Source organism: Phalacrocorax carbo, chromosome 2 (assembly GCF_963921805.1).
Source record: "Phalacrocorax carbo chromosome 2, bPhaCar2.1, whole genome shotgun sequence".
Lineage (NCBI taxonomy): Eukaryota > Metazoa > Chordata > Aves > Suliformes > Phalacrocoracidae > Phalacrocorax > Phalacrocorax carbo.
The window spans coordinates 18,037,981-18,055,108 of record NC_087514.1 but is presented as its reverse complement, the minus strand read 5'-3'; the positions used below and the strand labels follow the sequence as shown (position 1 = coordinate 18,055,108).

The 17,128-nt window shown below is 37.4% G+C and overlaps 1 protein-coding gene across 1 annotated transcript in view; it reads right to left on the bottom strand.

The window, feature by feature from the left end:
* The window catches only part of CSMD3 (CUB and Sushi multiple domains 3), a 669,880-nt gene that overhangs the window by 467,140 nt on the left and 185,612 nt on the right, over nucleotides 1–17,128 (bottom strand). The window contains exon 8 of the mRNA XM_064441769.1: nucleotides 5,160–5,272. Within this exon, the coding sequence (XP_064297839.1) occupies nucleotides 5,160–5,272 (113 nt within the window). The remainder of the gene's footprint in view (nucleotides 1–5,159; nucleotides 5,273–17,128) is intronic.

Here is a 17,128-nt window from a genome sequence, read left to right as displayed (position 1 = left end):
CAGCCATGATGTTCTGAGGGAGCTTAGTACTACTTACTTTTGTTTTCTACATGATTGCCAATTGCTTCAAATTCTCTCTCAAAACAAAACCAACCAAAAATTATCTTAGAAAAGTCTATAACTCTTTAAGTAATTTCTGAATGAAGATACATTCCTATTCATATACAAAATAAATATACATATATACAAATATACAAATAAAGTATATATAAATATACAAATAAAGGAAATTACCAATGGAAAATCAAGCAGAGAAGAGAAAACTTTTCAAAGTCAGTTTTCTCCATATTTCATCACATATTGAAAGTGTTGGCATTTATCCAACTTCAGCTCTACATAGTTGGCTGTCAAATATTAAATAGAGTAACCATTTACATGCTTTTCAACATGAGCATGACAGCTAAATTTTACCCTATTCTGAAAAGCTCATGGATATATTTAATCTCTTCATCTGTATTTTCCTATAAGCAAACATTCTTAATGGAAGACAGATGTGACTGTGTAGTAATCAACATATTTAATAATATTTTGATCATAGTAGAAGCATTACTTTGTACATGGCTTAAACAGAAGTAAAGGAAAGGGGGAAGGAAACAAAAGTAGTTAAGAAATGGATTCCAGAAGTAAAATAGACAGCAAGTATAGGACTACTACTGAAACCTTCCAGAGTTACAAAGGAGGAAAGAGGGGGAGAGAGAGAGAGAAAGAATGCTGGATCTCAAAATATAGCAAAGTCACAGATTCTTCAAGCAATGCTTAACAATCAGAAAACAAAGAATTCTCTTCCAAATGCCCTTTCAGAGTTCAGGTATGCTTGACATGAAGAATACTGGGGTTTGTGTACATCAGCCTGTAAGCCTGGAATCTGTGAAGCTAACTTAATACCTTCTGCCCACTTAGATAATAATGTGGGTTCATATGTAAGCGATGGAAGTTCCTGAAGCTTTGGTTCTACTTCATCCAACAGTTTCTAACTCAAAAGTTGTTTTAACAGACCATTAAGGACAGAAACCATCAAGACAGAGAACTCCCAGTGAATAGAAAGAAGTGCTGAAAGAAGGGTGATCAGACAAGGAAGAATAAGCGTGTCTTGGTTATGACATCACAACCTGGGTAGGGAAGCATTTTGATTCTCTTCTAATTGACATACATCACTTTGATTATAATTTAAAAACATATTTTAAATATTGTATAATTCAATATCTTTTGTGAATTAAAATGCCTGTTAAAAGAAATTCATACACATAACCTGCATGACAATGTACTTATGTGAAGCTGAGAGTTTCCCAGAGTTTCATGTAGGTCAGTAAATTTCATTTAGTTTGTATAAGCCAATTTAAACATTTTCACATGTGTTTGCAGGACTGAAACCTTAAACAGAAAACTAGGTAAAATATGATAATTAATTAAATTAAAAGGATGTTTATAAAAGATTATGTAATACCCTAGCTTTTATGCTGTTTTTTGGGGGGTTTTGGTTTGGTTTTTTTTTCATATGCAGCTAGATTTTAAAAATTTGCAGTGCATCATTTTTAGTCTTCTTTCCAAATGTCTAGGTCATAGTACCTTTAGATATTAGAGTGAAGCTAGGACACATGAGGCTGTCTTGTGATAAAGAATCTTAAAAAAGCAATTTTCATAAATTTAAGAGAACAGAAGGGAATAAAATTTATTTTTTTCATATCCTACTTAAAAATTGGTCATAAAACTTTTTATTTTCTTTGGTTTGAATAAAACAACCAATACTTCTTTTTTTCAAATTGTAATTGGTATAAATGTCAGGGGTTTTGTAGCGGGGGTGGGGGTGGGTCACACATGTGACTTCTGTGGTGAGAGGTCAGGACTGCCCCATGCTGGTCACAGCTGGTTCCATCTGGCTCCACAATGGACCCACCACAGGACACAACTGAGACCATCAGCAGAATTTGTAGCATCTCTGTGAAAATGTATTTAAGAAAAGGCAGTAAACACTGAGAGAGATGAACAAAGCCAGGGCAGAAGTGCTCCCATTCTGGAGCTAGTAACATCCTCAAAGGGACTGGAACCCGTGGATAACCCACACTGGAGTAGGTTCTCCCCCTAAGAGTCTGTGGCCCATGGTCAACACACATCAGAGCAGAGGAAATGAGTAAGAAGTAAGGAACAGCAGAAGACAAGACTGAGAAACAAGGAGTAGCAGAAACAAACTTCTACACCTTGACCTGAACCTCCTGCACTGCCTGCCACATCACTGAAGAGACAAAGTATAATTTGTGGTAGTGTAGATAGAGGAAGGGGAAGGAGAGGTTGCTGGAATGAAGTTAAGCCTTCAAAAGGGGAGAAGAAAGGTGTCTTCTTTAATTGTTGAAATACTTGTCTTTGTTTCTCAAAACCCAAATCAGTAATTAAGTATTTTTAATTAAGACTATTTTGCTCAGGGCAGCAGTTGATGAATGATCTTCCCTGTCTTCATTTCAACCCACAAGTCTTCTCACTCTTGTTCTTATTTTCTGCCCTGTTCCACCATGGGGATGGAGTAAGCAAGTAGCTGTTGGAGTGCTTCACTGCTACTCAGGGTCAAACCACCACCCAAATACACTAGCACAAAATGTGTAATTTTGGAAACAAAACCAGCAAGCCAAAGGAGAGATTAGCTAAAAAAAGTACTGAAGTGCAAATCAGTGACTGAGTAATAATTATGCAGTGTTCTGAAGTTCAGAATTTGGAATCTGGCTCCTTCAAAAGACGAAATAGAATAAAGAAAGCTAAGGTCAATGAAGTAGTAAGAAATTACTAATTCTCGTTACAGTGGTACTACATAGGAAAGATGAAGTTTCAGGAAGTCAGAAAGAAGTTACAGTAATAGCTACATTAATTAAGTAGGGGAAGGAGCAGGTTTTTACAACAGTTATTACAGTGTAGTACAGTAATAGTACAGGCTATTGAAAGGATTAACAGGTACCCTCTCAAAAGTGATGCAGAAATAAACTCCTGAAAAGAAAAACAGGCACGTGTATCTGTACTACATGACTCTTTGGAACACTTATTTTTTTGATTTTTATCAGTTATCTGCTTTTGTGACAACTCATGTCAGCACACCAGTGAAATTATGGTTTGGAAATGGGCTTTACAAAAGGGCTTGAACTTGTCTCTAACTGAAAAAATAAAGGTTTCTGTTATTAACAAACTAAAATATTTTGTGGTATACATTTTATCTGTTTTCTAAACATTTGAAAGATTTTTAATATTTTTATTTAATGTCCTTACACTCTCTCCTTTAACCTGCCATCAACCCAGAAACCGCTCCTCCCTAGTACCTGACCATGCATTTTTCCATTTTCTACTATCAAGGTTAATGTTTAATGACCATATCTGCTTGAGTATGCACATTTAATGATTTTACATGCTGAAATTATTTTCTCTCTACAGATTCTGTGATTTATTTTCAAAGAGTTGTAAAGGGTATTTTCTTCATTTTAAGCATGGTGGACTACTGCAGCATTTCACAACTTAGTACAGAGTACGCTTTAACATACATTCAACAATATACCGTTAAAAATTAAATGAGCAAACCAAAATAATAGTAAAACCCCCATAACGTATCACTAAAACTAAGGTGGTAAAAAAGAATAGAAGATACACAGCATATTCAAATCTCCCACATCTGCCAACTCACATTTTTTGTACAACATGCAGAAAAAACATTTTGAAACCACAAAAAAGTCTATTCTCTTTAATCACCTATTACCTCACACTTTCAGCAGGAATTCAAGTATGTATGTCACCTGACACATAGTTTGTTTTCCTTTTCTCAGTAGTTCAAAAATTAACATCTCAACACCCCAAATTATGTCATAGAAACCATCAAAATCATGAACATATGGTTTCTCAATTGAAGGGTAGGATCAAATGGGGAAAGTTCCTACTTTGTATCTTTTAATAGTCCCATAAGCTAGTGATTTCTGAGTAAAGAGTGTGGTATATCGTATTTGGTATGAAGAATACCATGCAAAAAATGAGTCAGTGCCTTTTGTACACAGTTAGAGAAGCCCTGGAGCTATAGTGGGAAGGCTCCTTTTACCTATATTCACTTAGAATACACATTCTAGAACATCTATGAACTTAGGAAGTCTAATGTTTGCTGAAATAGTACTCAAATTTCCTCTATTCTTTTATAGAATATGTTATCTGAGGCAATCACACAGTGATCTATAAAGTTTTCTATTATAGAAGTTCAATTACATAAAAAATCAGTCCTAGTCTTTTGTTAGTTACAATTTTTACACTGGTTGATTAAGTTTATCAGATTCTACAAACATTTATGCAGCTAATCTCTCCCTATGCTAAATTTCCTGTAGAGAACTATAAAAGAAATTTCTGAACTAAATCTCATTTTGAATGTTGTGGGGTTTTTTTCAGCAGATAAATGGAAAAGTACAAAAGCACTAAAAGGGCTACTGTTCCCTGAAGATCCATTGATACACCGTAGATACTGAAAAATATTATTTACAGTAACGCTTGTGAAAAAGCAGACAGCATTAGTATATACTAATGAAGCTCAATTTTTATTAGCTCTTCATCATTATAATGACCATGTTCCAAATGGTGGTATTCCCAAGTTAACGCTTCAGACGCTTTCAATCTTAGTCAAAATAATGCTTGTTCATAAAAACAGTGGATAAGAATCTTACAGGTTAATTAAGCACTTAACAGCACAAGGCATTCAGAAATAGGTAGTAAGAGATAATAATGATTAAATGCTACATTAGCAAATAGAAACTTACTCACTGTTTTACAAACATGACTTCTACAACCATAGAGGTGAATACATATTTTAAGGATAAAAACATTACTTCTGTATCTGATACACATATCTTTCAGAATATTAGGACCATTTTAAAAGCTAAGTAGTTGCACAGGGTAAAGTGAAGTAGATATCTGCTGCAATTTTTTTTTTTACAACTGTGTTTAGATACAGTAGATAATACACTACCCATACTCTAACGTACTGTAATTTGGTGTAACAGGTAGCACAGGTGAATTTATCATTTATGCAAATACAAACTACACCTTTATGAGGATTTTTTTAAAATGGCCCTTCTCATTTCCTGAACAGCTTCAGGCATTTTTTTTTCTTAACAAAAACAACCAGAACAAAAAATTTATTTCTTTAAATGTACCTTGGTAGTGAGCACTGAATCCACGGTATCTGTGATTGCTGTCTGTAACAAAATGTAGTCTGAGCCAGTTTTTGTTGCTGATAACTGGAGGAGGTATATTCATTCCAGAGAGCCTGAATTAAAATCAACAAATAAAAATTATTATTAAAAGATTTTAAAATTATCAGGGCTTTATGATTTTCATAAAGATATGATAAAGATCTTGTATGGAAAACAATTTTTTTTCAAACACACATTCATCGACATGTTCTCTGTGGGACTTTTTACTTCACAATGAATAGTATGCTATGACAAGCAAGAAGAGACAAGATTGTCCACTCTGCATGACCAAGTGATGGGTCAGTGCTAATCCAGAAACCACACAGTCATATTATTCGTCAGGCATAGCACTATCATGATGTAAGCACATGACACTCAGGCTAGAAAGAGTTTGTGTCTATCCATGTCAGATAACAGGTTAGGCAGAACAGTGGTCTGGGCACCAGGAAAAGGACTGTGCCCTGTGACTTTGATGGTTAAGATATGGAACCAGACATCTTATGTGATGCAGGCCACCATGTAAAACCATAAAATAAACACCTATTCTTCAAGACTAAGTATTTTCCTAAACTCAGGGTACAAAAAAATAAGAAATACTACATCATTTCAGTGAATCTGAAAATTATTTGTTAAAAGTACAAGAAAAGTAGGGAATTGTGGAGGATTGGCCCCAGCTAGCAGCTAAGGACCACACAGCTGCTCACTCACTCCCCTCCCTGCCCCCAACAGCAGGACAGGGGAGAGATTAGGAAGACCAAAAGCAAGAAAACTCTTAGGTAAGAATAAAGACTCTGAGAGGTCAGATTAATGATTAAAGAGGGGAGAAAAAGCACAGCAAACACAAGCGATACAAAGGCATTCATTCATCATGTTCCACAATTAGATCAATTAAGCCAGTCTCCAAGCAATGGCTAACTGCCCCCCAGCTCTATCCTCATATTTTTATTGCTGACCATGAAATTTTGTTGTATGGAATACCCTTTTGGTCAGTTTGGGTTAGCTGTTTGAGTTTTGTCCTTTCCCAGCATCTTGTCTATCCCTGGCCTGCTCCTTATGAGGACAGAGTGGGGGAGAAAAAGAAAGCCTTGGTGCTGTAATTACGTACTGCTCAGCAACAGCCGAAATATTGGTGTGTTATCAACTCTGGTTTAGTCACAAATCCAAACCACAGCACCTCATGGGCTTCTATGAATAAAATTAACTCCAAGGCACTAGACCCAGTATGCAATATTATCTGGATTTTTTGTTGGTTTTGTGCTTGTTTTTTAATGTCAGGACATTACTCCAGAATCACAGAACCACAGAATCACAGAATCACAGGTTGGAAGGGACCTCAGGGATCATCTAGTCCAACCTTTCTAGGAAGAGCACAGTCTAGACAAGATGACCCAGCACCCTGTCCAGACAACTATTAAAGGTATCCAATGTGGCCGAGTCAACCACTTCCTTGGGGAGATTATTCGAATGGTTGACTGTCCTCACTGTGAAAAATTTTCCTCTTGTGTCCAATCGGAATCTCCCCAAGAGAAACTTGTGTCCATTCCCCCTTGTCCTCTCCATGGGACTCCGTGTAAAAAGGGAGTCTCCATCTTCTTTGTAGCTACCCCTTAAGTACTGGTACATGGTGATGAGATCCCTGTGAGCCTCCTTTTCTCAAGGCTGAACAAACCCAGTTCTCCCAGCCTATCCTCGTATGGCAGCTTCCCAGTCCTTGGATCATCTTGGTGGCCCTTCTCTGGACCCCATCCAGCCTGTCCACATCCTTTTTATATAGCGGGGACCAGAACTGTACACAGTACTCCAGGTGTGGCCTGACAAGCGCTGAGTAGAGCAGGATAATTATTTCTTTCTCTCTGCTGGTGATGCCCTTTTTGATGCAACCCAGCATCCTGTTGGCCTTCTTGGCCGCAGCAGCACACTGTTCGCTCATGTTGAGCTTTCTGTCCACCAGGACCCCCAGGTCCCTTCCACAGAGCTGCTCTCCAGCCAGGTGGATCCCAGTCTGTGCTGCACTCCTGGATTATGTTTTCCCAGGTGCATGATCTTACACTTCTCGTTGTTGAACTTCATAAGGTTCTCACTGGCCTACTCTTCCAGCCTATCCAGATCTCCCTGCAGAGCAGTTCTCCCTTCTGGAGTGTCTACTTCCCCACTCAATTTGGTGTCATCAGCAAATTTCATCAGGCTACACTTGATGCCATTATCCAGATCACTTATAAAGATACTGGATAACATTGGGCCCAATATTGATCCTTGGGGGACTCCACTAGTGACAGGTTGTCACTTGGAAAAGGAGCTATTTACCACCACCCTTTGGGTGCGGCCTGTCAGCCAGTTCCCCACCTGCTGCACAGACCACTTGTCTAGTAACGCATCAATTTCTCCAGGAGGAGACTGTGGGGGACCATATCAAAAGCCTTGGAGAAGTCCAGGTAGAAAATGTCCACTGCCTGCCCCATGTCAACCAATCAAGTCACTTTGTCATAGAAGGCCACCAGGTTTGTCAAGCACGATCTGCCTTTAGTGAAGCCATGTTGGCTTTTCCCAATCACGTGCTTCATTTGACTTGTGATGGCCCCCAGGAGGATTCGTTCCATAACTTTCCCAGGGACTGAAGCAAGGCTGATGGGCTTAGAGTTACCGGGATCCTCCCTCGAGCCCTTCTTGTAGATAGGGGTAACATTTGCTTTCCTCCAGTCCTCTGGGACATCCTCTGTTCTCCATGACTTCTCAAACATTATGGAGAGTGGCCTTGCAATGATGTCAGCCATCTCTCTCAACACCCTTGGGTGGATGGTGTCAGGGCCCATTGATTTGTAGGGGTCAAGCTCCTGTAGTAGTTCATGTACTAACTCTTTGCTGATGGTGGGTTGGTGTTTGGTTCAGCTGGCAATTTCATTTCCAAAGCCTGGGACCCACCGGTGTTGGTAAAGACAGAGGTGAAGAAGGTGTTGAGGACCCCTGCCTTTTCAGCATCCTTGGTGACTGACTCTCCTATTCTGTTTGACAGTGGGCCTATGTTTTCCTTGTGTTTCTGCTTGTGGTTGACATACCTGAAGAAACCTTTCTTGTTATTTTTGACATCTACGGCCAGTTTCAATTCAAGCCAGGCTTTTGCTTTTCTAACTGCATCTCTGCATGCTCTGGCAATGACCTTGTAGCTCTCAACTGATAATCTTCCACTTGTCTATCTCTGGTATGTTTCTCTTTTGGATTTGAGTAGACCCAGGAGGTCATGGGTGAGCCAAGGGGGCCTCTTGCTCCACTTACTTCCCTTTCCTTTATAGGGCATAAACCGGTTTTGTGCTTCCAATAGAGAGTTCTTGAAGAATTCCCACCACTCACTAGCTCCTTTGTCTTCCATGGAAGCCTCCCACGGGATCCCTCTCAACTGAGTTCTGAGCAAGCTGAAGTTTACTCTTCTAAAATCCAGAATCCTTGGCTTAGAGCTGACCTTCAGCACACTCAGCAGGATCCTGAAGTCCACAATATTATCATCACTGCAGCCAAGGATATCACTAACCGAGATATTACAATGCAGGTTTTCTCGGTTTGCAAACAGCAAGTCCATCAGTGCCTCATTCCTGGTTGACACAACTGACATTTGTATCAGGAAACAGTCCTCTATACATTCCAGGAACTTGGTGGATGACATGCAAGCTGCTGTATTGTCCTTCCAGCAGATGTCTGGGTAGTTGAAATCACCCATAAGTACCAGGATGAATAATATGTATTCAATGTAAGAAGCAGAAGCCTACACCATTTGATTAGAAAACATGAAATCTTTCTGCATTGTCACTGTGAATTTCAGCATGAAACACACTTTCTAGTAGCCATAAAGTGACTTAAGTTGTTACAAATATCTTGTTACATATGCAAGAAGTATACTTTAGTTTGATACTTGATTTTTAGATGGTAGAGGTTTCATTAGCTGTGCTTTTTGGTGCAGCTATTTGTATAATACTATTACAAAGAGACAAAATATCAGTTTTATTTAAATTCTCAACCTGTAACTAATTCTTAAGCAATATAGAGGCAGCAATGTTCTGCTGCTTACATATTTGAGAATAAACCTATTACTGAAAGAGTTCTTACTGAACAATTGAAAAAAAAAAAAGCCTGTAAAACACATTTCCTAACACCTATTTTGACTACAATATTTTCTATAATGATGTTTCTCTTTAATAATCACAAAAACATGTGAAAAATAAACTACTAGTTTATTGTCCAAGGCATGAGAAAACTTCTCCTTACACACTTAAATATGGTAATGGTAAAATACTAGTTTTATTTTTTAAATAGCTAATGTCTAGTTAAGTTTACCTTAAGACAATTTTAACTAAGCACATGCTGATATCAGCTGAGTTCTAACTAAATCCACAGTTCCTAATATCCTATCTTTATAGTTCATGATTTCTATGGAATTGTTCCCAGAAAGTAGATTTGCAAGGTGACAGAATTTATACTGGCAACTGGCAAAAAATAATTGCTTATTCTGCTCATATAACTGCCCTTTTTCTCACACCACTTTATCTTTTCAGCAAATTATAAAGCTGTTCACCATTACTATAATACATTGGCAGTCCAACCGACTTCTGTGCCAGCTACTATTCCAAGAATAGCTACACTGATCATGTACAATATTTGCCTAAAATTCAAAGAAAAACACCATATCTACCACTAAGTAAATGGTAAGGGAAATGGTCTCTTCTTCTTTGTAGTTCAAAAGACGTAGCTCCCCCCAAACTGCACAGAATCCTGCATAGCAAATTTAAGTCAACAGACAGTAAGCTTCCCTCCTGCAGTTGTCATTCATAAACAATTAGAAATCTTCAAATGACCAGTTGTGAACCAGAGACTTAAGGTATCTCACCACTATATGTAGTCAACATTTACATTAGATAGGTTGTTATCTAATGTAAAACATATGGGGGGGTGGAGGAAGTGCTTACTGAAATAATACACCTTTGCTGTTAGTCAAAGGATTAGTAAAAGTGTAAAACTATGCATGTAGATGTGTCAGTGAAGTTCCCATCTTCGCATCTTACCTGGTTTGAGACTGTGGGTAAAGCACAGTTTACAGAAGAAATAAGAGACTAAAGCTTTTAAGAATCAAAATTTTATTCCTCTTGCATTTCATTACAACATCATGCCTCCATCCTCTTCTTTTCTGCATTATTTAGGAGGTAATTTTCAAAATTAACTCTGATCCAGTGAAGTCAATTAGTATTTTGTTCTCCCTCAAAAATCTAGCACATAATTCCCACCTTATTCTGCAAAGTGGAATTCAGGGTTGGTTTGTTTGGGTTTTTAAAAGCATAGTGCACATCTTCCATTTCCTCCAGAGACATACTAACATATCACAAAATACTATACACTTACTTTAACATTTGAAATGCACGCTGCCAACTAGCTATAACTGACAAATCGTTTAAAAATCCCTGTCTTGTTTATGTACCAAACTTGCTTTAATTACTGAAAATCTTCTAAAACTACAGTTCTTAAAAACAGAAATTAAAACACAGTGAACTTTTTCTTTAAAGCCAGGTGACAAATAAATGAGGGTTAGTAGAAGACAGAAATGCTTTATTTTGTACAAATTTCACAGATACGGTATTCCTCGTTCTTACAAAAATGATGGTCAAACTATTTAACATCTACTTTCATTCATACTGTTGTTTTCTTTTTCATACATTACTTATCTGCAATGGTTGTCTTTGTCATCTTGTTAAGAAGTGTCTCAGAAGATTAATCTGGATTAGTCAGATAAGATACAGTGTGTAATATACAAACATAAGAAGTAATTTAGACATGACATGGGTATGAAGAGAGACAAAAAGTGCCCAGATTGAAAAGGTCCATTCAAAGCTCAAAGTGAGATCAGTGAACAAATGTGTAAAAACTTCAATGAAAGATACAGACACTACAAAATACGCATACAAGAAGGAGCGGCTCAAGTCACTTGGTTTGTTCAGCCTGGAGAAGAGGAGGCTGAGGGCAGACCTCATCGCCGTCCGCAGCTTCCTCCCAAGGGGGGGGGAGGAGGGGCAGGCGCTGATCTCTCCTCTCTGGTGACCGATGACAGGACCCGAGGGAATGGCAGGAAGATGTGCCAGGGAGGGTTAGGCTGGATATTAGGAAAAGGTTCTTCACTCAGAGGGTGATGGGGCGCTGGAACAGCATCCCCAAGGGAGGCAGTCACGGCACCAGGCCTGATGATATTCAAGAAGCATTTGGACAACACCCTCAGAGACATGGTTTGAATCTGGGGTTGTCCTGTGCAGGGACAGGAGTTGGCTTTGATGATCTTTGTGGGTCCCTTCCAGCTCAGGACATTCTATGATTCTATGATTCTATGATAAGGGGTAGCAGATTAAAAAAAGACTCAAATAGACAGTCCTCACTCTATTTCACTGCCAGTTCTGTTCTATTCTGTTTGAATATGTATGGAATGGTTGCAGATTTTAAGCTCTGTGTGTTACTTATTTGTTTGGAGCAGAAATCAGTGACACCAAATCAGATATTCTTTTAGTGAAATTGATTTATCTGCAAAACGTGCATTTTAATTTTGAAGAAAGATTATTATAATGTAACAAGCATGCAAGCCCTGATAATAAAACCCTTAGTTTAGGCATTAAACATGTCCAAAAATATTCAAAATAGAAAAAGTATTTTTGTCAGGAAAGTATACAGTGGAGTTTTTCACACAGAACTTTTTCATGAAGCATATAGTTCTTACACTTTCTTGCAAGCCATGAGATTCACAGAAATTAAGTTGATCAAAAATGAAATTTGGGGTTGATACCCCATCTATTAGCACTGCTGAAACCCATTCTAACACTACCAAAGCCTTAGGCTAACACAGATTTACATTGTATGTATGACTAGGTACATATCTTATCACTCATACATATGCACTACGAAATCTTACGTGTTTGTTTTAGTGCTAATTGCAGCTGTGTGGCATCTTTCTCATTGGCATTATTTACTTATTATTTATTTGTTTAAATAAAACTGCTATATATAAAGCTTTGATTAAAAAAAGGACAAAGTATTACATATTTTGATAAGACCTAGTGTGCATTATCCATGTACGTACTAGTGGGGCTTAATACTTACATAGCATAATAGGAACACTACAAAAGGTGGTAGCCTCCTGCCCCCTTGAAAGGAGAGGAAAGACCTACCCAATAGAGCAGCACCTGAACAGTTACTTGTCCAGTTTGGTTAAATTTTGATTAAATTAGAGAGCAAGTGTATTAAATTTGAAATGTCAACAACTGACAGCTTATTGTGTTTACTGTACTTGTATACAACATATACTCACTAGCAAAGATTTCCAGCATCCCCTTTGTTCTCCGTGATTGCCTTGATCCCATAAAACAACAACTCTTGTAACAAGCTTCATAATGAACGTATTTTATAAAAAGATCCTCCCCACAATGTAGGTGCAAGGACACTCATTTGTGGATACAGGACTAAAACTCAGGTCTCTGATTTAATAAATCTAGGTCTGTTTAGAAAGAACCAGATTCTCACTAAAGAAGCAAAGCTGAAACTAACTGAATATTTAACACATTGCTTGATTTGAAAGGTCCTGAAGGATTTAATGATTAAGTTATCGTATCCCTCTAGTTCCATCAACCCAGTTAGTAAGACGTTTACATTGGGGTTCAGACACTAACCTAACAGGTAAGTTTGTGTATGACCAGGCTTATTAATACCCTTTATGTTTCCAATTCTGGTGATGAGATTAATGGGTCTTAATGGCAGTCATTATAAATGTGAATGTCTATTGCATGACAGCTTTGGGTCGTGGCCTTTTATTCCCTCACTATTTTTTTCCTGGAAATGTTCTATCCAAATTATATTAAATCATTTCAGAGCAAGGACACTGTGACATATATTGTCAAACAGAAAAAAAGACCCTCTTCTATCTCTTACAAAATCTATTGCTGTCTAAACTGAGAACTAAAGATTCAAATTTTGTTGAAGATAGCAAATAAATGCTATAGGATAATAGATATTTTCCATTATTTTTGGATAACAAGATAGGTCATCAAGATGGATAATTGTCTGTAAATTGTTCTTTTGTGAATGTACTTCCAATATAAATATTAAAGTAACATGAAAGTATTTTCAGAGCTGTGGATTTCCTAAAACTTTAATTTCAGCTTACATGCAGCATTAACATATGTAATATTGGTATATCTGTATTACAGAAAAAGACTTAATGAGACATCTCTGTGACAGAAGCTATAGAACTGTAATGTAAGTGGAATTTTTCATGTAATTGTTTGTGTGAAACTCAAGCTGTACGTGGGTATCAGGGCTGATCTTGTGTGTGCATCCAGTACACTGGAGTCATCAATTCCCTGGATGATCCAGGAGTTGACCATCTAGTGAGATAACAGACTGGTTTGATAAAATAGACCAAAATATGCAAATATTCCTGACTGAGTCTTCAAATGATAAAACCAAGAAACAACATGGTAAGAGAAAGATTAGCTTGGAAATACAGCAAGCATATAAATAACGAAAAGAAAAGGAGAAGGGTATTGATTTAATCTGCATTGCCGTAGTTCAATGTCCAGTCATAAGGAACAACAGAAAACATCTTTTAGAGGAGCAAGTAAACAGTACTAATTCAGTCTTGAAGGATGAAAGAAGACAAAGACTTCTCTCCCTAAAACCAGCTCTTTCTCAAAGTTAAATATGCAGCAGAAAAGTAAAGGAGAAGTGTCCAAAAGTGTCTAAAAAATAATGTTCTATTAGCAATTTCAGGGTAATATATCACCCAAGTTTTAAGAGGCTTCAAAAGTACAAGTTAGTGAAAAACCTAGTTCCTAAGGTCAGTTCCTGGAAAATTGTCCTGTAAAATTGTAGGACTAAATATTTTATTTAACTGAGAATCAGGACATTGACAAGTTTGAAGCTAGATATAGTCTTGATTGTTGTTCCATATCTCAGAACTGCAGCCAAATGACTGACAAAAAGCTCTTTTTATTTTTAGAACAGTAAATTATCACTCTTCAGATTAAACCTAATGAGCTATTTAGAACTAAACTAGGGTTTTAGGCAGAAACTCCACTGTAATCACTTATTTCTGATTTATAATCCAAACAAATGAAAACTTAAATAAGCCAATGTTTGGGAAGAAGGAAAAAAAAAAGTTCTACATTATGTCACCTTGAAAAGAATACTTGTTCTGTGCAGTACTTTAACAATCTATTGATTAATTTTAGAATTATTCAGCTAAAGAGATAAAAATAATTCACTCTATGACTCTTTTTGTCAAGTTCATTATGATGTCTGGAAGACTAATAAAAAAAGTCTTTGTTTTAAAAATGTCAGTGTTGAAATATATGAGAGCCCTGTCACGCCTTTGCAATGTTGGAAAAAGTTCGGTTTTGAAGTCAAGTTACTGTCATATAAAGCAAGTCTATGAGAAACCACTGCATGATCATTAAGGTCTGAATAAAGGTCTGACTGATGATTAATGAAAATCTGTAGTACTGTGGGTATGAAATGTGGAAAAGTGCCAAGATTAAGAAATACATTTTAACTTCAGAGGTAGATTGCAACTTGTGACGCCAGATGTACGTATGTCAAAGGTTTTCCAAATAATCTGATGACTTGGCAGAATAATGGTGTATAAGAAAGGTAAAAGGAAACTTCCAACCAACATACTTTGAAATGTTAGTCTATGATATAAGTAATGTATTGTTTGTGACACAAGTAATGAACATAACACTGTGTTGCTGTCCCGATTGCCTGAAGGACTAGTATTGTAAGTTGCTAATTTTCATACAGATTTCACAGGGCTTAGAAGGACTTGTTTTTCATAAATGTGATGCAAATACCTCATATACAAAGTGATCTCATGCTTACAACTCAATTTTCCCAAGCAGATCATAGAATCAATAGAATCAATATACATACATACTAACTTCACCTGGGCTGCGCATGATGGTTAACATATGGGCCTTTCTACCACACAAGCTGTGTACCTCTTCCTGCAGCTAGTTTTCATTTAGCTTGTCTCCCTAATCCTTAGTACTTCATGTAACTACAGTAGTTAAAATGAAAAGCACATATAGGTATCCAATATTCAAACTGGTAAAAGACTCTAAATATATTTTCTGTAGAGCAAAAAGGAAAATTGGCATGTAACTTTGGCTGGAGATAAAGTTTAAAATATAAGTCAAACGACTCCCACTCTGCAGCAAAATTAGGGACCCCATGGGTCTTATTAGAAAAAGTACTTTTAGAAACTGAAAGTTTTCCTGAGTATCTGCCACTCTAGTTACTCATAGTTAGATATGAAATCCAAATGCAAATGTATCTTAAAAGAGCTGTTCCTTAATATTAGATAAAAATTCAGAATTCTGTCATGTTAGACCTGAGTCAGTTATGTTATTACATCTTTTTTAAAGGTGATGATAAGACAGTGCAAGCCCTGAAACACCTTTAAAGAACAACTCATCGATACAAAGTAAGAGGATAAAAATTAAGCTGCTCAACTCAAATTACATGTAAAATTTTTCTGAGAGTTCATTCCTTCCTAATTCTTATTTTCTGCTTCTGAAAATGTATCAAGGTAGATTATGAAATCTGACATAAAAGGCTACTCTTATTGCATAATTTAAAGATTATTGCTGTCAAGGAATCCATGCAGATTACTCACAGAACCATTTACCTCAGTTAGTTTCCACCTTATATTTTTGTCAATTAGGGTTTTGCTCAGTTACATTTTGTGCAAAAACTTTCTTCTGTATCTCAAACATCTAGTCTCCTTCTAATTCTACTGAATTTATGACATAAGACATTTACATGTAATGACCTTCCCCTCTTCTGCGACATATCTGTAAGCTAATACATTTCTTAATAACTTTCAGAACATTCATCTCAGAGTGCTTGACAAATATCAAGAAACTGTATCATCCTTTACCTCACACACACACAAAAAAATCCAAACCATAAAGAGATAACATGTTGTTTTCCACTACAATAATCTAACACAAAACTGGAAGATAGCAGGGCCCTAAGGGCACCCTCCTAGCCCTGACTAGCCCTGCCTCGGGACCATGCACTTGTGCCTAGAAACCCCCTTCCAGCTCAGCCTAAGCCAGCCCTAACTTTTCTCCTTGGCTGCCTCCTTTTGACTGGGGTCCCGGAGGGACCCTGGACCTGGTCCATCACTTACCACATTGGGGGCTGTCAACTGACTCTGTTACCTAAGTCCCTGGCTTTGACCTCTATGTTCAGCCACTGCAGGACTGCACATCACTGGTGAACACATGGCATGTGTGGGGTCACTCTTGGCTCCCAGTTGTCCCCTCCTTGCTCCTGCTACTCCCAGACATAGAGCTCCAATCTCCCAATTAAAGTGCTCTAATCACTAAACTGCACTATTTTTTCTATGACAAATTGTCTCATTTAAACACCATTAAGAATTTGCTGCTCTTGTTCTGTATACTTGACCATACTTCTTTTACCCTATCTGTAACATTCATATTCAGATGTTCTCCAACTGCAATTAAGTAAATCTTTCTTGTATCTTTTGTAGGGAGGATTTTTAAGATGTTATAATAAAATTAAGATGTGGATATCATATAACTCCATCATTGCTACTCCATAGAAATATAACCAACAGGAAGTCTTTAAAATCAAGGACTAAATCTTTGAAATGATTTGTGAGTAATAAGGGGTAGCCCTATTAAAAAGGGAGATAGGACAAGTAGTATCAGTGCTATGCTCATGGCCAGCTTGTTGTTTACCAGGACTCCCAGACCTTTCTTGGCAAAGCCACTTCCTAGAGTGTACTGTGGCCTGGGATTATTTCTCCCAGGTGCAGGACTTTGCGTTTTCCCTTGATCAGTTTAATGAGATTCCTCTCAGCCCATTTCTCCAGCCTGCTGAGGACCCTA